The sequence below is a fragment of the Procambarus clarkii genome, chromosome 37, assembly GCF_040958095.1.
Source record: "Procambarus clarkii isolate CNS0578487 chromosome 37, FALCON_Pclarkii_2.0, whole genome shotgun sequence".
NCBI lineage: Eukaryota > Metazoa > Arthropoda > Malacostraca > Decapoda > Cambaridae > Procambarus > Procambarus clarkii.
This window is the reverse complement of record NC_091186.1, coordinates 10,662,677-10,689,967: the sequence shown is the minus strand read 5'-3', so window position 1 is coordinate 10,689,967 and position 27,291 is coordinate 10,662,677. Positions and strand designations below refer to the sequence as shown.

The 27,291-nt window shown below is 44.5% G+C and overlaps 1 protein-coding gene across 11 annotated transcripts in view; it reads right to left on the bottom strand.

Annotated features, from left to right (window-relative positions):
• Crag (DENN domain-containing protein Crag) overlaps positions 1–23,570 on the bottom strand; it is a 137,389-nt gene extending 113,819 nt beyond the window's left edge. For 10 of the 11 annotated variants that reach the window (XM_045754543.2, XM_069337114.1, XM_069337118.1 and 7 more), the window contains exons 1-6: positions 23,459–23,570; positions 19,859–20,031; positions 18,966–19,092; positions 15,912–16,028; positions 10,251–10,380; positions 2,632–3,122 (exon numbers count right to left, since the gene is read on the bottom strand). In XM_045754543.2, the coding sequence (XP_045610499.2) occupies positions 2,632–3,122; positions 10,251–10,380; positions 15,912–16,028; positions 18,966–19,092; positions 19,859–20,030 (1,037 nt within the window). In that variant the 5' untranslated portion in view covers position 20,031; positions 23,459–23,570. The remainder of the gene's footprint in view (positions 1–2,631; positions 3,123–10,250; positions 10,381–15,911; positions 16,029–18,965; positions 19,093–19,858; positions 20,032–23,458) is intronic. The other variant, XM_045754542.2, reaches the window with a different exon arrangement.
• Between the last annotated feature and the right edge of the window lie 3,721 nt (positions 23,571–27,291).

Here is a 27,291-nt window from a genome sequence, read left to right as displayed (position 1 = left end):
GTGAGCGTGCGGCGACATCAAAATGTTTATACTCGTTTCAGTTTTCTCACCTTAATTCTCGTGCTTCGTCGTTTGTTTTGGTATCACTGTGTTCGCAATAGAATTCCCTGCAGGGGTTTTGGCCACCGGGACGGCCCCCCCATGAGCTCCCTGGAGGACCAACAATTCAGACATAGGATAGCAACTAGCCAAAGTCGCCTGCAGATACTGCATCACCGCAGATTCTGCAAACAGCAACGGACAAAAGGGAGAAGACAATCTAAGGGCCAGGGCCCAAGCGGATTCCAAGGAAGAAACGAGCACCGCCTGCCGACACGCGAGCCGAGAAGCAAAAAACAGCGAAACTGCTACATCCTGCAGGAACGGCGCGAACAGCTTCAACATTGCAGACGACGCATGCGCCCCTGATGGCAACGCGCCAGACACAAGAGACATCCCCAAGCTCCTCCACATCCACGGTAAGCCAGTCCGAAGACAGCTCAAGGAGGGAGAAGAACTGCAGGGCAGTAGCCAGCAGGCCCCATGTATGCAAGTCCTTCGCGACCAACGCAGTCGACGGAAGGAACCCTGTACATGAAGATACATCACACCAACATCCTGCGGAAGGGCAGGGGCGAACAAGCACTCACCAAGATGCTCAAATGCGTCCCCCGGAAAACCTACAACGCCGTCTGAGCCTCCCGTCACTCATGCGTGCAGGACCGGCAGAATGTATGCCACGCCTCCAAAGAGAAGAAAGGGCAGTCTGCTACCCATGATGACTCCAGAACTTCGAAACGAACCAAGTATGGACACGGAGATCCATACACAAAGGAATGCGGATCCATCACAAAAGAAAAATTGTGGTCATGCAGGAGGTAAGTAGCAAAGATGTCACGCACGCACTGGGACTGGAATCGGGAAGAAACCTCCGGAAAGACGGAACCCAAGAACCGTCGGGGTCACGCAACTGAACCCGGGGAGGGGTAGACGTCAAATCTAACTCGCACAAGAAGGGAGCAAAAGAGAACCCCACACCCTGTAACACCAAGCCCCACTTCGAGGGTACAAAAACCTAAGCGGGGTTCAACGGGGCCCAAGGCCCCCAAGTCAACTCCTTTCCCGCCCTAGGAACCTCACCCCGAGGATCCGGGGCCAAGCCGTCCTCAACACCCCCTGCCTCTAAAGAAAAGGCAGGAGCAGCCGAAAAAGCAGGAACGAAGGGGGGACCCACTGGTCAGGCCCAGAAGCTCCAGCAGGAGGACCAGGCTCAAATGCCTCCACCACCACTCCGGAAGGGGACTCCTCCTAGGCTGCCCGAGTCTCAACACCAACTAAACCCTGCCCTTACTCCGAAACCCTCAGATGCTTCGGAGCCGGAAGCAAGGGGTAAGAAACCGGATGGACAACAGAATGGGAAGGACAAGGGGGAGGACGACGAAACCAGAGCTGAAGTGACTCCCACCCCAAGTCCGGGTCCATAAATCCAAAACGGGGCAGTCTTGGGGCATCCGGGGAAGCAACTTACCTAGCATGTTGCAGCAACCTAAAGGCAGACCAGGCAGAAAAACAAAAACAAAACCCTGCAAGAGGACAACCTACCCAGGTGGAACAGAGCCGGCCACTGTATGAAGTGAAAACTAGCTGTGCAGTACCCCACGCCCCTACCAGTGATGAAAACTACCCCCCTATCCAGAGGCAAACATGGGCAACAAAGACCCCAGTTGACTCCAAGGGTGGCCAGGTACCAAGCAGTAAAAGACACAGCTGGGGTAGATCCCGAGGTGACTTGTGGAAGGCGACCCCAAGGGTAGTACTTTCAGGGCACCTAGGCAAGGTGGCCCTAGGCGCATGCAGCCCGAGTACCGAAGAATATTAATCCTGGCTCCCACACCACCAGTAGAGACAGTCCATGCCACAAGGCACAGAAACTGAGACAAATTGCTGGAGCCAGAGGCACAAGACCACGCCAGTAGCACATCAGCCTGAGAACTGAAGGGTAGATCACCGGTGAAGGGGTCTGTGGCTCCCCCTTTCGGGAAGGAAGGGGGGGTGCGCAGACAGTGGCGCGGCGACGTGATGATGTCATGCTCGTTAGCTAATTTTTGTTTGGGTAGATCTGTCCACTCGTTCGGCTTTCAGTAGCAATAGTTTTACCAGAATAGGGGTTTGTTTTGGGGCACCTACCTTTCTCAGTGCCAGATCTGGTCGATGGCAGACATAGAATGCTCCCAACCACACAGGGGTTTCTATAGGCCATTGCTCCTCGTGCCTCTCTTGAGGGGGGGGGGGGCCAGGTTCTGGCTCATGGTCCCCGGTAGGCAAGAACTCTGTGCACATTGACCAATGCCAGAAAGTTATACATATCCATTCAGCCTGGATAACTCCAGGGAGCTGACGGGGCTTCCCTCAGAAAAAATAAGTTACGTGACAAGGCCTATAAAAGACCTGCATGTTGAGTTAGGGTAAGAGAAGGCCTGTGTAAAAAAAAAAAAAAAGGTATCAAAATGTTCACTCTGTCCTAATTTTATCTTGTGTTAGTCTATCATGAATGAATTTATGAGATAAACACTAATACAGCTGCGTGATAGTAACAAAGTTTTTACGATCTGATCATGCATAGAACTGGAGAATCAAAATGATGAAACTTACCTCTCTATGGGTACTGTGTGTGGTCCTGAGTTAGCCATATTATGAAGATATCTTAATAATTTGTCAAACGTATCAAAAAAAGGCCAGCGGGAAAGTATGCAGATGCACTTATTGGTGTGGACAACATTGTGTCTCCCAAAATGTTCATTTAATTTAAGGGTTTCTCTCTGTTCCTGAGACAAATGCCCATGAGGGTATTTTTCATAAAAAGTCACTGCTGCCCCATACACTTTTTCCACAGCTTCGGCGTTTCCCTCTCCTGCGGTGACCGTCAGCACAAAGGTGGAGAAGACAGGCTGGGGCTTGATGGCACGCGCAGGCCACGACTCCAGCGTGGCTCCCATGGGAAGGCAAAAGAGTGCCAAATCCGTTGGGATGGGGAAATCGGGACGTTGGAGAAATGGGAAGTAGTCGAGCACACCAGCCATGTACGCTATGTAATTCGACCGATTCATAGATTTTTTGTAGCAAACATAGATGTCTGACCCAACCTGCAAACAAAGGTTTCAGTAGCTATTGAAAATGTAAAAATATAGTAATATCCATCAAAGAGCAAACAATTTTCAAGGGATCACCAAGTATCATTAAACAGAAAATTGAGCCTAGTGAAGTGCTAGTTTCAAAAGCAAGTTCATAAATGGTACACCCAGAAAATATTATTCTTCAGGCTCTCTTGACATTTATTCCCAATGTGACGTAATATTTACAGATGATCCCCATCACATTTTAGAGAAAGGCATCAATAATGGACCCAACTCTAGCCACCACTGAGGGTACCAGCTTACTATAATACAAGTAGTGAATCATGACACACTTCCTTGTGCAAGCAAAAATTACACATGTACAGTGATGGCTGGCCACATGACAGGCTGCACAAGTAGAACAACTCTTAAACTCATCAATGGATAAACACTACCAAGACTGCCAATTATCTCTGCCAAACTACAGTACTACAAGCCACAGTGCCACCCAATGTCACCACCATCACTATAACAAGCTACTCTCACTTTACGTTCAAAGCCAGGATTATACCAAGCATTTACGTGTCCACCCATGACACCTGTACATCTTTTCTCAATCATGGTGGCTTACTTTATATTGTTAAATAATTTATGAACTCGAGAGGGCTACAAAGTTATCAGTAACAATGATAATCTTAGGTTACAAAGTTTCAAACAATGTAAACTGTTTAATAAACACAGGCCAAGCTGCAATGATCAAGCAAAGTAGTACAGGCATCAAAAGTGGACAGTTGAGTGCCTGATGAGGCCCGGCCCATTGCACCCAAGTATACTTAAAGAAGAAGGGACAACAATGGCAAGAATGGAAACATGTGGGATTCAGTCTCAAGAAAGGAGCGCTTCACTCACCTTTGTTTTCTACATCTGAACAAATACCACTCGGATGCTCCCATTGCTAACTCCTTACAATATAGCAAAGCCTCAAAATAAAAAAAATGAAATAGAGCAACTTGCCCGGAGACCTCCATACCGGCAGTAAAATGAACAAGCCAGCACTGCACCAAATGGGTCAAGAGAGACGAATGGTTAAGTAACATGGCCTGCTAGTGAGGAAAACCCCTTGCTTGGTGAAGAAACTGGGAATGTATACAAAACAATGAACCTTACTCAGCAACATTGAGATTGGAGAGAAAAAACCAGCATTGAAAGTAATGAAATGCCGTTTTCTGGGCGAGACCCGGAGGCTCCCTGGAGCTATACCGGGCTGATGTGTATATATTAGACCGTGGCAACAGTCAATCGAAGGAGTTCTAAAGCCTACCGGGTACCAGAGCCAGAACCTGGCCCCCTAAAGAAAGGCACGAGAAGCAATGGCCTAAAAACACCCCCGTGTAATTGGAAGCAGTCTTTGTATGCCATCTACCAGGTCAGGCACCCAGAAAGGTAGGAATTTCAAAACTTTTGGCCAAAATTTCCTTCCGGGCAGGACCTCCATTGCTCCTCGGAGAACCTACAAGTCCAACATAGGCCATCAACTAGACGAAGATGCCTGCAGAAAATGCACCACCGCAGACTTTGCAAACAGCAACAGACAAAAAGGGGATGAAAATTTAAGAGCCAGGGCCCAAGACGATTCCAAAGTATGGACGAACACTGCCTGTCAGCACTCGAGGCGAGAAGCGAAGAACAGACACCGCCTCCCTCAGAAACGGAGCATACAACTTCAACAAGGCAGCCAGCACCCAAGCTGCCGAAGCAAGCACACTGGACACTGGCCTAGAACCCAACTCCTCCACATCCACCCCGAGCCAGCCTGAAGACAGCTCCAGCAGAGAAAACAAGCGCAAGACCAAAGCCAAGTGCCCACAGGTGCGCAAATCCTCGGTCACCAGGTATGCCGAAAGGGAGGGAACCTGCACTTGAAGCCGCACCTGGTCGACATCATAAGGAAGGGCGGGGGCAAACAAGCACGCATTGAGGTGCTCCAACTCACCCCCTCCCCAGGTAAACCTGAATGACCCCAGTCAACTCCCGCCATTCAAGTGCGCGGTCCAACAGAACGAATGCCAAACCCCCAACAAAGAAAAGGCAGTCTGCCAGCCAGGAAGACTCCGGCACCTCGTAACGCACCCAATAAGGAAAAAGAGGAGCCAAACTAAAAAAAAAGAAAAGGCTTCATTATCGAGGCGTAATCTGGGTCTCGCAGGAGGTAAGCCGCAAGGGCCTCCCACACCTTCCTTAGTGGGATGCTGGAAGCCAAACACCTCCGGAAGGAGGTAACCAAAGAACCCAAGGGAACTCGGAACCGAACCCGGGGGAGGAGTTGAACTCATAACAAAATCATACAGGGAGGGGATAAGAAAACCCCCTCCCCCTGTAACAATAAGCCCCGTGCCAAGGGTACCAAACACCCAAGCAGGGACAAGTGGGATCCAGGCCCCCCAAAGTCAACTCCTCCCCAGCCCCGGAATCCTCCATGTCAGGACCCTAGGCCGAGCCGTCCTCCAAACCCTCTGCCTCTGCAGAAAAAACCAAGTCCACTGGAAACGCATGGATGAAGGGGGCCCGCTGGCGTGGCCTAAAAGCTCTGACAGGAGGAACAGGCTTGAATGCCCCCGCCGCCAATCCGGAAGGGGCAATCCCTGAAGCCGCCCGAGTCTTGTTACCAGTATAAGCAAGCGAGGCAACTGCGGAGCATCTGGAAAGGCAACCAACCTCTCTCGTTGCTGCAACCTAAACATTGCATGCAACGCTAAAGCTGCCTGCACCCAATTATCAGTCTCGGTGGACTGGGTGAATAGAGTACAAGCAAAGACCACCACTCGCAGGACTCCAGGTCATAGTGTCACTGACCCAACAGGCAGCAAGGAGGTGGCAGATGGTGATTGTCACCCTGAGACAAGGGGACAGAGCAACCTTCAAACTTGCACAAGGCGAGGTGGGACTCCGAAATCTCCTCCATTGGACCACTGAGCCCCAATGGGGGTTCCCAGGGCCCTTAGGCTGACTGCTAAGGGAAGCCCAGGTGAGGTACTGCTAACCGGTTATCCCAGAGCTACCAAGCAAACAACTAAAAGCTGAACCCCTGCAACATGTGCAAGCACGGGGACCTAGTGGAGGACCACCTAAATCCTACAAGTGATCCTATCACCACACCAGGCAGATCCCCACCAGGCAAATCAAGACAAAAACAAAAATAAAACCCTGCAAAAGCACAACGTCTCCAGGTGAACAGAACCGGTTGCTATAATCAGACAACTGCACAGTACCTCGCCCCCCAGTTAGCGACAAAACTACCTCTTACCCAAGGGCAAACAGGAATAAGAACCACCCCAGCTGAACCCCAAGGGCAGGCAATCACTGAGCAGTGACAGAACCACACAGATGTAGCTGCTCCTGAACGGCTCATGGAAGATAACCCTGAGGCCGCAAAGGCAGTACTTACAGGGGCACCTAGGGAAGGTAACCCTAGGTGCATGCAGCCCCAGTACTCTTGTGTTACTCCTGGCACCACCTGACACCACCAAAACAGAGCAGCAACAACGCAAAGCAGCACTGCGCAAAGAGTGGAGCCAGAGCAATCGACCGTTTGTCATCACAACAGCCTGTGAACTGAAGAGAGTTGCCGGCGTGGAGGTCTGGGACACCCCCCCCCCCACCCTCCGGGGTGGGGTGGGAGATTGCGGAGACGGATGCACAGCAATTGTGGTGACATCATATCCGTTTCCTTGTTTTTGACAGGGGAGTTCTGTTTGCTATTTCGGCTTTTGGTTTGCAAATTTTGACCAGCAGTAGTTATGAAATTCCTACCTTTCTGGGTACCTGGCCTGGTAGATGGCAGACAAAGACTGCTTCCAATTACACGGGGGTGTCTTTAGGCCATTGCTCTTTGTGCCTCACTTGAGGGGGTCAGGTTCTGGCTCAGGTCCCTGGTAGACTTAGAACTCCTTTGATTGACTATTGCCACAATCTAATATATACACATCAGCTCGGTATAGCTCCGGGGCACCGAAGGGGTCTCTCCACAGAAAAAAAAAAAAGAGGGTGTATGTATGTATGATTTTATTTATTATATTATATATATATATATATATAATATATATATATATATATATATATATATATATATATATATATATATATATATGTCGTACCTAGTAGCCAGAACGCACTTCTCAGCCTACTATGCAAAGCCCAATTTGCCTAATAAGCCAAGTTTTCCTGAATTAATATATTTTCTCTAATTTTTTTCTTATGAAATGATAAAACTACCCATTTCATTATGTATGAGGTCAATTTTATTTTATTGGAGTTAAAATTAACGAAGATATATGACCGAACCTAACCAACCCTACCTAACCTAATCTAACCAATCTTTATAGGTTAGGTTAGGTTAGGTAGCCGAAAAAGTTAGGTTAGGTTAGGTTAGGTAGGTTAGGTAGTCGAAAAAACATTAATTCATGAAAACTTGGCTTATTAGGCAAATCGGGCCTTGCATAGTAGGCTGACAAGTGAGTTCTGGCTACTAGGTACGACATATATATATTTATATTTATATGTATATATATATATATATATATATATTTATATTTATATGTATATATATATATATATATATATATATATGTTGCAACCCATCCTCCGAATTGACAGTACGATTTAATACTAAGTGTAATAAGTACACTTTCTTACTGTCATAAGCAGTGCATAATTGCACTTATGGGGCTGTTACATTGACCCAACTCCCTCCCCCGATTTAATTTTTCTCGTTTTCTGTTAAGACACTCAGAATTTTAGGATGACGGTTTCAACTTAAATTAGCAATACACAAGTTTTAAATATCAGGAATTTCGTTTTCAGATTTATTAAATAATATAGATTTTATACAAAATTTTAAAATATCCTGAGTTACTTTACAATTTATTGATATATTTTAGTTTTGTTTTATTAGTTTAATAAAACTGTAATATCAATATAGCTATAGGTTAAGTACTAATTGTAATTAAGAAGTAATAAAATTATTATCTTCAAAAACTAAGACGGTTAGGTGAGGTTGTGGTTTTCTATTCAGTTTTTCGGGTAAACTCAAATATTCACAATATATTTGACAGTACGATTTAATACTGAGTGAAAATAAGTACAATTCCTAACTGCTACGAATAGTACATAATTGCACTTATTTGCCTCCTTACATTTACCACCCCATTTTTGGAGGACGGGCTGATATATATATATGTATAAAAAAAACAGAACGTACCTGTAGTGCACCAACCCATAGGCACCAAGCACACCAAAACAGGAAAGACCCAGGGAAAGGGCAAGAGTGCTCTAAAACAACATGCACCAAACCAACACATGAAGGCTGACTACAGAAAACAGCAAAGAAACATACCAGACCCAACTACGCACCCTTCATGAAAAACAAAAGGCAGAGAAAGTCAAGGAAACAAGGCCATGCAACTAGAAGGCACTGGCCACTAAGAAGAGGTTGTACGGAGAAAGTGAACCCCAATGACAACCAATATAGACCCACCCACACACCACAAGGAAACCAAACAAGCAAATGCACTCCAAAATGAGAAAGCAAAGGCAGAAAGCCACTGGTTGGTTCCGGTGACAAAGGCCAAACCCCACAAGGCAATGTTTCGCAGGGTTACAAAAGTTCAGACACCAACTCGCTGCAGGAAGTACAATTGAACCATATCCCAGAAAATCAGCCCTGCTAACTGAAGGCCAGGGAAAACATCCAATCCACCAATGGTCAGCCAGCAAAAAACAGGGGTAAGGCATAAAGAAGAAATACACAAGAACAAAATGGTACAAAGACCTAAGGAAAGTGGAGCCTAATGGCAAAACCAAGACAAGCAGACTGTACAACTGGAGATGAAGGAACCAGGGATCACCCAGTAACCTTACAGAAAGTCCAACATTGCAGACAGCTGACCAGAAAAATCAAAACAAAGCCATAAAGACCTACCACCTAACACCAACAAGTCTCAACAATAACCAAAACAAAACAAAACTACTTAATTGGACACAAAAGAACACTAGCCTTTCATTTACAAAGTGCAGTTTGCAGAGTGAGATTTGGCAGTCTTGGTAGGCTAGTTCTAGTATTTGCTCGTAGGAGGAGTTTGCAAGTTGTCATTCATTCCATTGCACTGTACAGTACTGTATAATAGCGAGCTTGTACTCTCGAATGTTTTCGAGTCGGACTGTTTTTTACTAGGTATGTGAAGGACCACTTGCAAACATCCCCATCACAATGAGGATAAAAGCCAGTCGAGGCTGGCTGGTGCTAGGAGTCCTGCGTGAACCATGCAGGAGCTGGCTATGCAAACATCCCCATCACAACGAGGATAAAAGCCAGTCGAGGCTGGCCGGTGCTAGGAGTCCTGCGTCAACCATGCAGGAGCTGGCTATGCAAACATCCCCATCACAACGAGGATAAAAGCCAGTCGAGGCTGGCCGGTGCTAGGAGTCCTGCGTGAACCATGTAGGAGCTGGCTATGCAAACATCCCCATCACAACGAGGACAAAAGCCAGTCGAGGCTGGCCGGTGCTAGGAGTCCTGCGTGAACCATGTAGGAGCTGGCTATGCAAACATCCCCATCACAACGAGGATAAAAGCCAGTCGAGGCTGGCTGGTGCTAGGAGTCCTGCGTGAACCATGCAGGAGCTGGCTATGCAAACATCAAAGCAACATTGACAAACAATCTTGCACAGTGTAAAACAAATTATGTTTACATGCACTTGGAGATCTAAATATATATTTCCCTATTCACATATATGTAACTTCAATCTTTATTGGAGTAATTTATAATCAGACCTTGCTAAATTGATTTTGCTTCACTTTGTTACATGCTCACACTGACATCTCTTAATAAGACTAAATTACTTACATTTATATTAGTGCCTAGATATTTACTTTCCAGATATAGTCAACTAAATAAATATAACTACATATTCGTGATCAAACTAAAACATTGCCATTTATGTGAGCACCAACACCACATCCCACACCTGAAGACAGGCAAAGGTATAAACATGTTTAGAATCTAATAAAAAGATAATGCAGGGACAATTCTCTTGTACAGTTGAAAAAAACAATGGCTTGCTAAATGAGAGGATAAGCTAGGCCTATAGAGCGTCACTGACCATTGTTCCCTTATTGAGATTGCGGTCGATGGTGCAGTAGGAGTGAGGAGCTTGGTCTCCTCGATTAGTCATTATAACACACACATCGGACACCACCAATTCATTGCACGCAGCGTTGTCACTCGCCCGCCTGCAACCACAAGATATTAAAATGCAATTTTAAATGCAGTACTCACTAGTATATACAATCTTTAATAAAATAGTTGAAAGGCTGTCTTGATGACATAAAGGATGATGATAAAATTCATCTACTGCTGAATTTATAATGACTGACCTCAATAAAATGCTAAGAACATAATCTACTTTTAGTCACAAAATAAAGAGTAATGACAAACATGTTATAGAGAAATGTTACAATATGATACCACTAGATGATTTACAGTTACGTCTCCAGTTAGAATGTACACGAATTATTCCATTAAGGAATAAATGTCGAGGCCATACAATTGAATTGAACCTGCATTCCTGTATCCTGTATTCCTCCCAGGCACCACTGACCAGACCATGTGCACGTGCCTGGTGGAGGTCAGGGGTGTATTCACCTAGTTGTGTTTGCGGGGCTTTGCTTTGTGTTTGCAAAAGAGCTTTGCTCTTTTGGCCCGCCTCTCAACTGTCAATCGACTGTTTACTAACTATTTTTTTTTTCCACCCCCCACCCCCAGGAAGCAGCTCATGACAGCTGACTAACTCCCAGGTACCTATTTACTGCTAGGTGACAGGGGCATTCAGGGTGAAAGAAACTTTGCCCATTTGTTTCTGCCGGGTGCGGGAATTGAACCACGCCACAGAATTACGAGTCCTGCGCGCTATCCACCAGGCTACCAGGCCCCTACTGTGTACTCACTGTGTGTGTACTCACATAGCTGTGCTTGCAGGGGTCGAGCTTTGGCTCTTTGGTCCCTCCTCTCAATTGTCAATCAACTGGTGTTCAGGCCTCAATATTTATTACTTAATTTAAAAATTCATGTATATTCTAACTGGAGATGTAATGGTAATCATCTAGTGACATCATATTGTAGCTTTTCTCTTTAACATGTTCATGCCATTAGTGGATGGGATGGTGGAGCCAAGAGTGGAATGGATGTGTTCAATTTCCTCGTACAGCCTAAATATTTATTCATAGATTCATCAAGTACTTGAGGTTTCATTGAGCATTCCATTGAGCCATTCAACAAAACCAACACAAACTTCACTACCTTTCCAATAAACTCTCAAATTCATTAAACCTATCATTAAACCATCAAGTATACCAGCCAAGTCAAAAGCTGGAGTACATTTCAAGCTGGAGTAAAAAATAAGATGCAGAAAAAACCAGCAATGAATGTAATGAAACGTCATTTTCTGGGCGAGACCCAGAGGCTCCCCGGAGGTATCCAGGCTGATATGCTAATGTCAGACTTTGGCATCAGTCATGTGTATGGAGTTCCGTGGGCCTACTGGGGATCACGAGCCAGAACCTGGCCCCCCTCAGAGAGGCATGGGGAGCAATGACAACTCCCGTGTGGTTGGAAGCATTCTATGTCTGCCATCAACCGGGTCAGGGCACCCAAAAAGGTAAGCGTCCCAAAACAAACCCTTATTCTGGTGAAAATTGCTACAAAAAGCCAAACAAGTGGATAGAACTCCCAGAAAAAAAAACGAGCAAACGATCATTACATCACACGTTGCTGTGCCTCTGTCTGCACAGCTCCCCCTCCCCGGGAGGGGAAGGATGAGTCCCAGACCCCCACGCTGGCCATCCACACTTCAGTTCTGAGGCTGGACATCAAAACACGCGAAAAACTGCTGACCAGAGGAAGGGAGGGATGCCGGGAGCCTCCAGTTCTCGCCCAGAAAATGGTGTTTCATTAAGGACAGATGGACATTCAATACTGGTTTTCTGAGGAGAGCACTTTCGACTCCTCCCGGAGCTAACTACCCACAGAGTCCAACAGAGTCCACAGAGAGGAAAACAAGAGGGACCTAACCTGGGAGGCAGAAGTCGCACACTCCCAAACGCGAAGCGGAAACAAACCCCAACTGCCAACCCCAGGCCACACAGGCCCAACAAGGCCCAGGAACAGCAATGAAGGAACACAGAGCAAACCTACTAACAACTAGGGCACGGGGACAGACAACAGGCTGGCAGGACCGAACCACCCCGCGGATGACTCGAGAGAACCGCACCCTGGAACAGGGAAGAAGGGAACCCAGAAACACCCAAAGCCTGACCCCGGTCATGACAGCCGTGGCACGCCAAGCACGCCAAAGTGCCGCAACCGATCACAACACACGATGCACCCCCGGCCAGACCAACCAAGCATCAACAACCAAAGGACCCCTCCGGAAAGCAGCCATGCCAGTCTTCACCAGAAAAGGAGACAGCTGCAAGTGAACAAACCTATCAGGAGAACCAAAAGAGCCAAAACCCAGGTGCCGGAGGAGGGCAGGAAGCACCCCAGCCCGTCACCCAGAGGCCAACGGCAATAAGAAAAGAGCCCTGGAAAACAATCCAGAACCAAAGGGGCCACAACAAACCAAGGAGAAGAGAAGAGAGCAAGCAATCCAAGAACCAGTTTGGCGCAAGAGCAGGCCAGAGATGAACCACGCCAGAGACGGCTCGCGAAGTGGTGCAGAGATAACTTCCAAAACCGAAGCAACCCGGAGCAGCTCTGCCAGCGCCTCACGAGACAAGGCAACAGAATGTGGCAAGATGACGGCCCTGAACCTCCACAAAAGGGGGACAAAACCATGCCAACAATATACAGCAAACCTACGAAGGGACAGAAAGAAAAACGAAGAACCGCCACAAAACCCCACACTGCCACCAAGATGAAGCACGCAGGTGGGACACCATCAACGAAGCCACCTGATCACCAACAGACAGCGAGAGACTCGAGGCAGAAACGAACCAGCCCCGCCATAGACCGATTGAGCATAGGAAGAGGTGGAGCCGCGGGAAAACCTCGGGTGCGATCACCAAGGAAGCAGAGCTGGAAACCCAAGCCGGCAAGGAACCAGATGGAACGTCTGCCATACAGAAAACTTCCCAATGTGTTCCAATTTCCCAAGCTCGCCAGGAGATCGGAGACACTGTGGTTCCGGTGCGAAATTCTTGAGAAGTGACACTGCGAGATCTTGAAAATGCCAACTGGCAGGGTAAGCCAGGAAACCAGGAACCCAAATCCAGCAAGCCGAGAAAGAACCAAACACGGGCGGTGCAAAAGCAGGGAACTGAACTTGGACAAAGTCCAACCTAGCAGTAGGAGAACCAAGAAGCACATACTAAAACACACAACAATATGTAGGAGAATGAAATAATGGAAAAAGGCAAGAAAAGACCAGAAAAACAACCCCAGCACCAGCAGCTAGGGACAAGAGTGTAGAAGGAAGATGAGGAACGAGGAAGACAGGCAGCAAAGGGAATCAAAGGGACATGACCAACAACACACAGAGGCCATGGCGATTTCATTTGATAGACAGTGGAGAGGCGGGATCAAAGAGCTAAAGCTCAACCCCCACAAGCACAACGAGAAGAGGACAACTAGGGAGCAAACAACCTAGCGCGTTGCAACCACCTGAACCCAACGTGCAATACCCGTGCTGCCTGCACCCTCATAGTCAGCATAAGACTGGGTAACCGAGTCACAAACAAGCAACAAAACTTGCAGGACTCCGGGTCAAAGATGCCACCGACCCCACGGGCAGCAGACGGAGGCAAAAACCGCGAGGGTCACCCTGAGTCAAGGGGACCGAGCAACCCTCAAACTCGCACAAAGCGAGGGGGGGGGGGAATCCGGGGACATATCCATCAGACCCACTCATCCCCAAGGGGACTCCCAGGGTTCCGAGCGTTTAACGTAACTAACGCCCAGTTAACCCAGGCAGGGGTACTGCTAACCGGCGCCCAAGTATACTAAATAACCTTCTAAGAGCTGAACCCCTGGGACGTGTACACTCACGGGGTCCTAGCAGAGGGAACCACTGGAAGATGGAGGAGTACTCAGTACACAGGGGGTAATAACCAAGGCAGACCCCCCCATCCCCCACCAGGCACGCAAACAAAAAGAAAAAACTTCACAAGAGGACAGCGCACCCAGGTGGAACAGAGCCGGCCGCTATGATTGGTGAAAACAAGCTGTGCAGTACCCTGCGCCCCTACCAGTGCAAACTGCCCCTACCTTAAGGCGAACAAGGGAGACAGAACACCCTAGCACACAAAGGGTGGCCGAAAACCAAGCAGTAAACGACCTAGCAAAGGCAGAACCCAAGGAACTTGTCGAAGGTGGCCTCAAGCCCTAAGAGCAGTACTTACAGGGCACCTAGGGAAGGAAACCCTAGGCACATGTAGGCCAAGTACTGAAGAATCACTCCCGGCTCACGCACCACCTAGAAGACAGTCACCACACACAAGGTACAGCACTGAAACAACCACTGGAGCCAGAGCACATGACCGTTGCCTATAGCATCAACCTCAGAACTGAAGGGTGGATAGCAGGCGTGGGGGGTCTGGGGCTACCCTTCCTCCTCCCGGGGAGGGGGGAGCTGTGCAGACAGCGGCGAGGCGACGTGTGACATCATGCTCGTTTGCTCGTTTCTTTTTGGGAGTTCTATCCACTTATTCGGCTTTTTGTAGCAATTTTAACCAGAATAGGGGTTTGTTTTGGGACGCTTACCATTCTGGGTGCCTGACCAGGTCGATGGCAGACATAGAATGCTTCCAACCACACGGGGATTTCTATAGGCCATTGCTCCCCATGCCTCTCTGAGCAGGCCAGGTTCTGGCTCGTGGTCCCCGGTAGGCCCACAGAACTCCATACACATGACTGATGCCAAAGTCTGACATTAGCATATCAGCCTGGATAGCTCCAAGGAGCCGAAGGGGCTCCCCCCAGAAAATATTTGAAAATTCTATTATGCAAACAGTGTGGTAGATGGTTGGAACAAGTCAAGTGAGTGAGAAAATTGTGGAGGCCAAAACCATGAGTAGTTTCAAAGTATAGCAGTTTTATATGAAAGTACTGGAAGACGAGATATTACGAGTGTAGCTCTCATCCTGTAACTACACTGAGGTAATTACTTGGCTAATTCAGATCCTCAATTACTGCTGGGTGAACAGAGACAAGCAGTGAAGACATGACCCCAAAGTTCAAACTAATGTTCTCTATACATACTTTTTATTTATAATTCTTATATATTTCCTGCAATCATTACCAAAGTTTTAATTTATATGGTGTTATTGCACATATGCAATTTGTCTTCTTTCAAGCCCCCCCCCCCAACCAAGACATCCAAAGGCATACCATTTATTATGGTAGTTTAATGCAGCCTCTCACACTTTTGTTATTGCAGAGAATGTCATAATAACGTGACTGAAAATTAGTAGCCCAATACATGTAAAAGGGAAAGTGATGAGGTTTCAGTCCATCCTGGACTTTTATAAGGTCAAAGGCAGACCAAGACGAGTCCAGGATGGACCGAGACCTTGTCACTTTTCTTTTCATATACTGTATGTCAGTTGGGTTACTACTCTGATATTTTGCCGATAAATGCGGTAGTAATACGTGGTTAATAAAGACCAGGATGGAGATCAACTAACACACAAATGTGAGCAGTAGATTTGGACATAAAATACAATCCAATGCATATTCCTAGAGAGAGAAAAAAGTGTGACAAGTTTACCTATATGTCATGTACGTGGTTTGGCCGGAAGGGTTGATATTTGCACTGCGTCCCCCATGCGTAAATTCCACAACCTGCGAGTCTGCCATTACACGCTCCCGACCCTCGTACAGTACTCTGGAATACAAAATCAATGGTACTTCAGGAATAAAATATATTATATTTTCAATTTAATCATAACTTTACTTACAACTGCTACAAAAAACTCCACAGAGAGCTTCATGATTTTGTATTATTCCTTAACCCTTAAACCGCACAATACATACATATTCAAATTCAAATGTTTATTCAGGTAAAGTACATACATACAAGGTGTGATACAAACATTGATGGATTTATAGATAGAGCTAGTACATACAATGCCTAAAACCACTATTACGCAAAGCGTTTCGAGCAGGAAAACATATACGGCATATACGGGCATATACAATGAGAGTAACTGTCACGAAATGGCGCACATCGTAAATATACGATTGAGGGTCAAGCACACGATTTTAAGTGCCCTGCGAGGGATAGGGGCAGCTATAGTCCAGCTATGGCCGATAGTAAACAGACGCCATCTCGAAAAAAAATCGTCGCTAACATATCTGGGTATGAGAGCCTCAGTACCGAGTGAGCAATCAAGGCTGGCGCATGCAGCATGAGCTAACAGCACTGCTGTTCAGCTTGTGAACACAGCATCGCCTAAAAATGTCAAAATATACATGTCCATGCTATTATTTAGCGATGATAGTATTACAGAAGACCCCTGACTGATAAAAAATGGCCAGAATTCTGATAATAGCAGGATCATTGTGATAATTTGCACTGTGGTGGGAGGAGTAAACTTGGTGGGGGAGGGAAGTAGTGTTGTCTGCTGACTCTGTGTGGCCATCTTTTACTGTCTGGACTCACTATACCAGCTTAGTGGTTCTTCAGGGTGAACATAAATGTAGATACAGTTGTACCTCAGCTTATGAATTTAATCCGTTCTCAGAGATTGAGGATAATTTCCCCCATAAGAAATAATGGAAATTGAATTAATCCGTTCCCGACTCCCCCAAAAAATTAACTTCAAAGTAAATTTTATACCAATTCACCCAAATCTTCAGTACTAAAGTATATACAAGTTATTACTTGCCTTTACTGATGACTCTTGTTGGCGTATTGAAGACGGTGAGGAGGGGGGGAAGGAGAGGTGAGGTGTTAGTGTTTGGAAAGGGGAGTCCCCTTCCATTATAACATCAGGCAGTGATGACTTCTCTGGGATACACATTCTGGCACATTTTGCCTGCATACCACTAGGACCAGCTTGTGGCTCACTGCTTGATTTTCTCACTAAAAAACGATCCATAGAAGATTGTTTTTCCTTGCGTTGTAACACTTGTCTGTAGTGAGGCATCACATTGTCATTAAAAAGGTTAATGCATCGGCCTACTACAGCTTGCTCTGGGCGAGTCGTTTCAACAAAAAAAATGATCTCGTTTGAATGATCTCTTGCTTTTCCTCTATGGTCACTCTCACATATATTTTCTTTGCTTGAAGATGACCACTGGCTTTCTTGGGACCCATGGCGAGATATATAATAACTTATGTTCAAGTACCCAAAAATCTGAAAAAACTGTAATTCTTTACAAAGAAGTCAGGGGCGATTGTCACTAGGCGGGAGGCACTGGTAAGCGATCGCAGTGCCACCACACGCTAGGTCGGCCATACGTGTATCAACAAACTCGTTTCCCGAGGCAAAGTTCGTAACCCAATTCAAATTTTCTGAAAAAATTGGGCTCGTAACCTGAAAAGTTCGTAAATAGAGGCATTCGTAAGCCAAGGTGTCACTGTATTTGTATATAATGTGTGTATATATAGTGTAATAACAGCAAAAGGAGTATGTTGGAAGGACCATTTTGGTGAGGGAGGTGGCATCGTTTGCATGACTTGTCATGCAGTGTATGATGGCCACTATGCAGTTTGGGCACCATATCAGCTTAGTTGTACAGTTATGGTGAATAAAACATGTTGATACCTATGTATATAATGTGTGTATATAGCATAATAACACCACAAATAGTATGGTTGGAGGAGGAATGTTAGTGTGTTTGGCCTTGAATGAGTGAGGGAGGGAGGAGAGGGAGCATTAGCTGACTGTGTGGTGACTTCTGTTATTGCCTGAACTCACCATAACAGCTTAGATGCACAGTTAAAGTGAACAAAACATGTAGATACTTATATATAATGTCTGTATATAGTGAATAAAAGCAGCAACAGTATGGTGGGAGGAGAATGTGGGCGAGTGAGGTGAAGTGAGGAAGGGAGTGGCGGCCAGTGGTTGGCTGGCTGGTGTGGCGGCCACTCCTCGTTGCCTTTTGACTCACAATACCAACTTAGTGGTTCATTATGGTGACCAAAATATGCAGATACTTGCATATAACCTGTGTATATAGTGTAATAACAACAAAACTATTTGTTTATTGTTTTATGAACACAAAAATTGAATCACTAATATGCACATCATAATTTTGAGTACAGTATAGCGATGGTTCACACATTTTATTATATATCACATTACACACTATTGAATAATATTACTGCAAAAACTAAGAAAAAAATAATTCAGAAACATTGAAATAATTAGGTAATAATATCTTTGTGGCAACTCCTACCTGACAGCTGGGGCAGAGCAGAACGCCTCAGACGCTTGCTCTGTCAACGCCTCTTTTTGCCAGACTTCCCCACCCTATTGCGGCCAAAATATGTATCTATGATTTTTTTTATCCTTTTTCCCATGATCAGGGAACACAAATGAACACTTTTATAAGACAAAATAATGTTGGGGAATTTTATTTTTTGTTGCGCCTCGCAGTGTTGCAGGCCAAAAAGCCCTTAGCGGTTTGAGGGTTAATGACTGTCATAATTGACATGGATTCATGCCATGTATGACTGCACCATATAACAGATCTGCCCTTCCGTCACTCATGACATTCTTTAATCTTAAGAGGTAAACAAAGTTTACCAATATTGTGTAATAATATCAATACTTCAACTTTCAATCTACATAAAATCCCTTTGGCCTCTCACCCAATGTCCACCAGTGGCTGCTTGTCGCGCCCTCGTCTATAACAGAGGAACATTTCCGGAGCACGAAGCGCTCCATAATTCAGGTTAGCCACGAGACCAGTTGGTGTTATCTCTATACAAGTGAATCCTGTAACAAATGATCAAAAGTTTATTAAATCCCGACTAAGCTCGACATATTGCATTCTAAAAGTCAACAACAACAACAATACACAAGGCAGCTGAAAACAAGATGCTTTTGGTTTAAAGATTATACTAGCCTCAATTTTTTTTTTTTATTCTGCTAAGAAATGCCATTGGTAAATATTATATACAAAAATGGCTGTAATTGCACTCTTATTTGTCAGGTCAGACTGTACACAATTGCATTCTTTGCTTGTTTGACAGCTGGTGCAAGGGTAATCCTCCCCATCTGATAGCTGGTGCAAGGGTAATCCTCCCCATCTGATAGCTGGTGCAAGGGTAATCCTCCCCATCTGATAGCTGGTGCAAGGGTAATCCTCCCCATCTGATAGCTGGTGCAAGGGTAATCCTCCCCATCTGATAGCTGGTGCAAGGGTAATCCTCCCCATCTGACAGCTGGTGCAAGGGTAATCCTCCCCATCTGACAGCTGGTGCAAGGATACTCCTCCTCATCTGACAGCTAGTGCAAGTGTACTCTTCTTTGTCTAACAGCAGATACAGGTATATGCCGGCTTGTCTGACAGCTGGTACAAGTGTCCTAGTGACCAAAACTACTTGTATGTCAGCCTGTGGTAGAGACAGTAAGCCAACTAAATAAATACTCATTATCAACTAACAATTATCACTTTCAAATAGGTTAAAGGTCACCAAACAAGTATTAACTCCCCCCCCCCCCACCAGCCATTGAGGCCGGACAAAATGTTCAAGTTTACCATCTGGCACTATTTCTCCTAGAGAGCGGTTGATTACGGCAATGTCAGTGATGGGCGGCAGGTTGTGTGTTGACTTGAGCGTGGCACCATCACATGAGAAGTCGGCAAGTGGCAGTAGCTTTTCTGGTAGTCCTGCCACCACAAAATAATCTGCCACACGCCGCTCTTCCATTCTGAAAATGACAGTGGCGTGTTAAACAACTTCAGATTATGTACAAGAATGACTAGTCAATACAACTGCAACTGTACTTTTACAAAGGCCACAACTGTACATCATGAAGTACTGTACTCTATAAGGAGCCAGTCGTTTTCTTAAATTTATCCTAGATAAGCTACCCCCTTCAAAAACAAATTACTGTACTATACCGAACCTTTATGGATTATCCTTAAAATTGATCTTGTTTGTTTTGGAAAATATAATCCAATTATTCTTACAATACTGTACTTATAATCCAAGTACAGTACTCGGGTACGATAAAAATGAGGACCTTAAACAAAATACAGGGTACAAAACACAATCAAGTCTGCCCATAGTAGGAAAGCAGCATATAAAGGATCTGGGAATAACAATGTCTGATAGCTTAACATTTAGGGAGCATAACCAAGCAAATATTGCATAAGCCAGAAAAATTATAGGTTGGATTATGAGAACGAGAGATAATAAATAATATCCACATGGAAGATACTGGAGGGCCAAGTGCCAAATCTACACAGTAAAATAACAACGTACTGGAGTGAACAATATGGAAGAAATTGCAGAATAGAACCAGTGAAGAGCAGGGGTGCCATAGGCACAATCAGAGAACACTGTATAAACATCAGAGGTCCGCCGTTGTTCAACACCCTCCCAGCAAATGTAAGAAATATTGCCGGAACAACTGCCAACATCAAGAGAAAACTAGATACTGTAGTTTTCATGAAGTGCCAGATCAACCGGGCTGTGGTGGATATGTGGGCCTGCAGGCTGCTCCAAGCAACAGCCTGCTGGACCAAGATCTCACACGTCAAGCCTGGCCCCGGGCTGGGCTTGGGGAGTAGAAGAACTCCCAGAACCCCATCCAGGTACAATGCAGAGCATACCCTATACTACACAAGTTGTGGAGAATGAGGTCCCTGCTCTGCATTTGGTGCAGTGTTGTCAATATTTCATCAACAGAACTTAATCCACAATAAGAGGGTATGGGAACACGTGCAACCCGATCTCACACATGGTGCATTTCAATTTTTGACGTTAACAAAATAAAAAGTCCAGTGTTTTAGTCAAATTAAAAGCACCGCAATAGACCACCAATGCTTTCTGAAAGACATACGAGCATCAACCTCAATAGCTTAGGTGGGCTGCCTAGGGTCAAAGCTTCTGGTTTGCTATAGTCACTTCAAATTGTATGCTTGGTAAAATGTGAGAAGCTGTACTGTAGACCTTAAGTCTGTACAACACCAGCTAGCTCTGGGTCTATAGCACAAATCAATATGGCAGACCAACAATAATTATGCCTAAATATGCTGATAAATAAATATTTTATATATTTATTTATTTAATTATTTATATACAAGAAGGTACATTAGGTTTATGAGAGTGTATAGCATTAATGTTTTTACACTCTTGTAACTCTTTTTACACTTCTTGTAAACACTCCTTGCCCGAAACGCTATGCGTACTAGTGGCTTTAGGTATTGTATGTACTACCTCTATAAATCTAACAGGATGTTTGTACTGTAACGCTGCAACTATGTATGTACTGTTCCTAAATAAATTATTATTATTATTATTATTATTATTATAAAGCCACTAACACGCGTAGCGTTTCAGGCAGGTCCTTAATCTAACAGATAATGTTTAATAGGTAATTTTTAGCAAAATTTAAAAAATGTTAACAGGTACAGTGTAAGAAAATTTGACAAAGATCAGTAGGAATATTAAAATAAAATTTGAGGGTTATCATCAGGTACATTGTAGCATAATTTGAGGATTATTTCAAGGTATAATGCAGTAAAATATGCATTCAATATAACAATCATGATATAGATGACAGCAATGATTACAATGGTGAAATTGTATGGCTTAGGCACACACATTGGGGGAGTGGATAGCACAAGATACAGTGCGAGTTTAAAGCACTAGGTAGGAAACTACGAAGATGAAATTGGGTACTTTTTGGTTTTATTTTTGAATAAGGCAAAAGTTGGACAGCTTTTCAATTCATTAGGGAGTAAGTTCCATAGACCAGGTCCCTTTATTTGCATAGAGTGTTTACACAGATTAAGTTTGACTCTGGGGATATCAAAGAGATATATATTTCTAGTGTGGTGATTATGGTTTTATTACATCTGTCAAGGAAGAGTTTCAGAACCGGATTTGCATTTAAGAACAGGGTTTTGTAAATGTAAATGGCACATAAGAATGTGTGGAGTGAGTTTATGTATAGCATGTTTAGGTATTTAAACAGGGGGGGGGAGGGCTGAGCATTGTCTGAAAGCAGAGTTTGTTATTGTCATTGTTTGTTTGTTAATATCAACCATCCCATGTTCAGCTGTTTTGTCTAATAACAAGATATCAGCCCGTTCTCTCAAGCGTTCACGTCACTAAGATAATGTACTAAATTGTCGAAACCTAACCTAATCGAGGACCCACTAATAAAAAAATGGGACCTTACATAAATTTCGCCCACCACAATGATCATTGGTACATCCTGCTGTGATGTTGGGAGATTTTTTTACGTCAAAGTGCTGTTTGTGTAATGAATGAGAAATCGAGAACGTGAGAGTGAGAAACAGAAATTACAATTACAAATTGTACCACATGTCAATGTAGGCCTAGATAGGCTCTATAAATTAGAATGGACCAAAATTAGTGAAGGACTCATAATGACTATGCTGCACACGTGACATCACAAAGCTGACTACGACAACACACATTCTACCAAGATATTCTTACATCAATAGATAAAACACCATTGAATATTAAGATTGCAAAACAATTTCTAGTGGGAAGAAGAGGTAGTCTGTAACTCTGCGCTGGAATCTAAAAATTTGATCATATTAGTCTACGCATCTCCAAGATGGCTTGACGGTAGTGAGCACGTCCCAAGGAATACGACTGTTGCCCTGCCCAGAATGCACAAACATGACGCGTACAGACTGGGACGCTCAAAGTCCCAGTCCGGACAAATAATCTTCGCTTGCAGAAGGTCTGCAACTTTTGCCCTTCATGAGAGGCCCAGTCATCCCAAGGGTCACAGGTCAAGTGTATTGGGGTAGTAAGCTGGGTCCAAGGCCAGCCAGCTGGGACTATGGGGTCTTGTCAACACTGTCACCTAATCCCTACCTCTAAGGTTCCCCCCCCACCCCAAGACTAGCCGCCCCTCCTGACACCTCCTCGCCCAGGCCTGCCTCCCACCTCCACCCACACATTCCACACCCGCCAAATAACACACAACTCGCCCATAACCCACCTGTCGAAAAAGTCAATATGAAAAAAACAACACACTTGTACCCGATCAACCCGCCTCCCCACGCTCTAGGCGCGCCATCAGCGGACCTAACTATCCCACGGGGGCCCTACGAACGGCCCCGAGTCCTGGCAAGTGGAAGAAAACAGACCTTAAAGCCCTAAAAATCAGGGCATAATTGGGAGAGCGGCAGGAGGTGGGAGACACACACACAGGACGGTCGCTTACTGTCCGGGGCGCCCCTCGCTGCCTCGCACAACACCGTCCCCTCACACACTCCTCTAAAAAAAAATGTTTATTCGGGTAAAAGTACATACACATACAACACCTAAAGCCATTAATACGCAAGGTGTGGGGAAAAACACTTAGACTAAAGCTTAATACTAATTGAGATTTTTTATTAAAGAATAAATTGAGTAAAAAAGGAAAAAAAAGTTGGGGAACATGGCAGAAATCAGCAATTTTACAGCTTGGTCAACAAACAGTATTGTTTGAAAATATCTAGCACCTCACACACTCATCTAGCACCTCACACACTCATCTAGCGCCTCACACACTCATCTAGCACCTCACACACTCATCTAGCACCTCACACACTCATCTAGCACCTCACACACTCATCTAGCACCTCACACACTCATCTAGCGCCTCACACACTCATCTAGCACCTCACACACTCATCTAGCGCCTCACACACTCATCTAGCACCTCACACACTCATCTAGCACCTCACACACTCATCTAGCACCTCACACACTCATCTAGCGCCTCACACACTCATCTAGCACCTCACACACTCATCTAGCACCTCACACACTCATCTAGCACCTCACACACTCATCTAGCACCTCACACACTCATCTAGCACCTCACACACTCATCTAGCGCCTCACACACTCATCTAGCACCTCACACACTCATCTAGCACCTCACACACTCATCTAGCGCCTCACACACTCATCTAGCACCTCACACACTCATCTAGCACCTCACACACTCATCTAGCACCTCACACACTCATCTAGCACCTCACACACTCATCTAGCACCTCACACACTCATCTAGCACCTCACACACTCATCTAGCGCCTCACACACTCATCTAGCGCCTCACACACTCATCTAGCACCTCACACACTCATCTAGCACCTCACACACTCATCTAGCACCTCACACACTCATCTAGCACCTCACACACTCATCTAGCACCTCACACACTCATCTAGCGCCTCACACACTCATCTAGCACCTCACACACTCATCTAGCGCCTCACACACTCATCTAGCACCTCACACACTCATTTAGTGCCTCACACACTCATTTAAAATAAAATAAAAATAAAATAAAATAAAATAAAATGTTTATTTAGGTAAGGTACATACATACAATAAATTTTTACAAAGATTGGTTGACTTATAGGTAGAGGTAGTACATACAATGCCTAAAGCCACTATTACGCAAAGCGTTTCGGGCATGATAAACTTAAATGACAAGCTTAATACTAATTGAGCATAATGAGTAGAATGAAAACAAGAAATGAAAACATAGATGAAAAAGCAGCACAAATACAAATATGTCGACAAACAGCGCTCTTTAAAGAAAAACAGACATTGGTTGACAATAGAAGGGTAAGGTAGGTTACAGGGAATTTATTAGGTATAGCTTCGTTTTTAACTTAAACTGGTTGAGAGAGGTACAGTCTTTAACATGGTTGGGAAGGTCATTCCACATTCTGGGCCCCTTGATTAGTAGAGCATTTCTGGTTTGATTAAGTCGTACTCTAGGAATATCAAAACTGTATTTATTTCTGGTGTGGTGCTCATGGGTTCTGTTACAACCTTCTATGAAGCTGTTGAGATCAGGATTGGCATTATAGTTTAGCGTTTTATATATGTATAATACACATGAGAGAATGTGCAGTGCCTTAATGTCTAACATATTCAGAGATTTGAGTAGGGGTACCGAGTGATGTCTGGGGCCAGAATTGGATATTGTCCTAATAGCAGCTTTGTGTTGAGTAATTAGAGGACGTAAGTGATTTTGGGTAGTAGAGCCCCAAGCACAAATACCATAGTTGAGATATGGATAGATAAGGGAGTAATAGAGAGTCACCAGGGCAGGGCGTGGTACATAATATCTGATCTTAGAAAGAATGCCCACAGTTTTTGAAACTTTTTTTGATATGTTTAGAATGTGTCCCTGGAAATTCAGCTTGTGGTCAATGAGAATGCCAAGGAATTTGCCATCTAATTTGTTACAAATTTGGGTATTGTTTATTTTGAGATTTATTTGATTAGAGGATTTATTGCCAAACAGAATATAGAAAGTTTTGTCAATGTTAAGGGTGAGTTTGTTGGCAGTTAGCTACAGATGGACTTTATTTAGCTCAGTATTTACTGTGGCATTTAGAGCAAGGGGATCAGGACTGGAGTAAATGAAGGTTGTGTCGTCAGCAAATAGAATTGGTTTGAGGTGTTGGGAGGCATTTGGAAGGTCATTAATGTAGATGAGAAAGAGGAGAGGACCAAGTATGCTGCCCTGGGGAACACCAATGTTGATGGGTAGGGTGGGAGAAATTGTGTTATTCACAGAAACATATTGGAGCCTGTCAGTAAGGTAGGATTTGAGGTATTGTAGGGAGTGTCCTCTGACTCCATAATGATGTAATTTAAGAAGAAGGTTTTGGTGGTTGACAGTATCAAAAGCTTTACGCAGGTCCACAAATAACCCAACAGGGAACTCATTTTTATCAAGAGCTGTATGAATCGAGTTAAGCATACTAATAAGTGCATCGTTAGTGCTTTTTTTGGGTCTGAAGCCATATTAGCAAGGGCTAAGTATATTGAGTTTGGCTAGATATGAGTAAAGCTGCTTATAGATTAGTTTTTCAAAAATTTTTGACAAGTTTGGTAGGATAGATATAGGTCTGTAGTTGTTAACATCTGTGAGATCACCACATTTGTGGACAGGCGTTACTCTCGCTTTTTTTAGAATATCTGGGAAGGTTTGGAGTTCAAGTGACTTGTTGAAGAGCAAAGCAATAGCAGGGGCTAAAGATCTGGAGGCTTTTTTGTAAATTAAAGTTGGTATCTCCTCAAGGGCACCAGACTTGGTTTTAAGGGAAAGGATTATCTCATTGACGTCAGTGGAGTTAATAGGCTTTAGGTACAGAGACTGTGGATAGTTACCTGTAAGATAGTCCTTAATGTCTGTACTGGAAGATGGAATATCATTTGCAAGGGATGAACCAATGGAAGAGAAGAACCTATTGAACTCAATAGCAGAATCAGAGGCTGAAAGCTGACCATCGTTATTAGACAGGAGAGTCGGTTTGTTATTTAAAGACTTCTTTGATCCCAATATTTGAGAAATTGTTCTCTAAGTTTGTTTAATGTTGCTCTTTATTTGGGTAAATTTATCTTCGTAGTATTTAGTTTTGGCTCGTCTAATTATCTTAGACAGCAATAATGAGTAATTCTTAGAGAATTCTTTGGAGACAATTCCTAACCTATACTTCTTCTCAAGGTCATGTTTTTTATTAATAGATTTAAGTATTCCCTTTGTAAGCCAGGGATTGTTAAGCCTTTTGGTTGTGACTTGTTTTGTAAGCGTAGGACAGTGGGTATTATAAAGGCTAAGAGTTTTTTGAAGAAAAGATTGCACTGCTAGATTGATGTCCTCTATGTTACCTAACTCGGACTCCCAGTTGACATTATCAGCAGCAGTTATAAAATTGTCTATAGCAGTTTCATTGTGCAGCCTAAAACTTAACTCCCTTGACTCTAGAGGTGGTTTGCTAATGTTAGTTAAGAGAAATGTGGGGTAATGGTCTGTAGTGCTATCGGTGATTATACCTGAAGTAAGCGGAGAGGTTATGTTTGTCCAGATGTGATCTAGAGTCGTGGCAGTGCTATCAGTGATTCTAGTAATTAATAATAATAATAATAGTAGTAGGTCTAGTGATTAAGGGTATGAGGAAGCAGG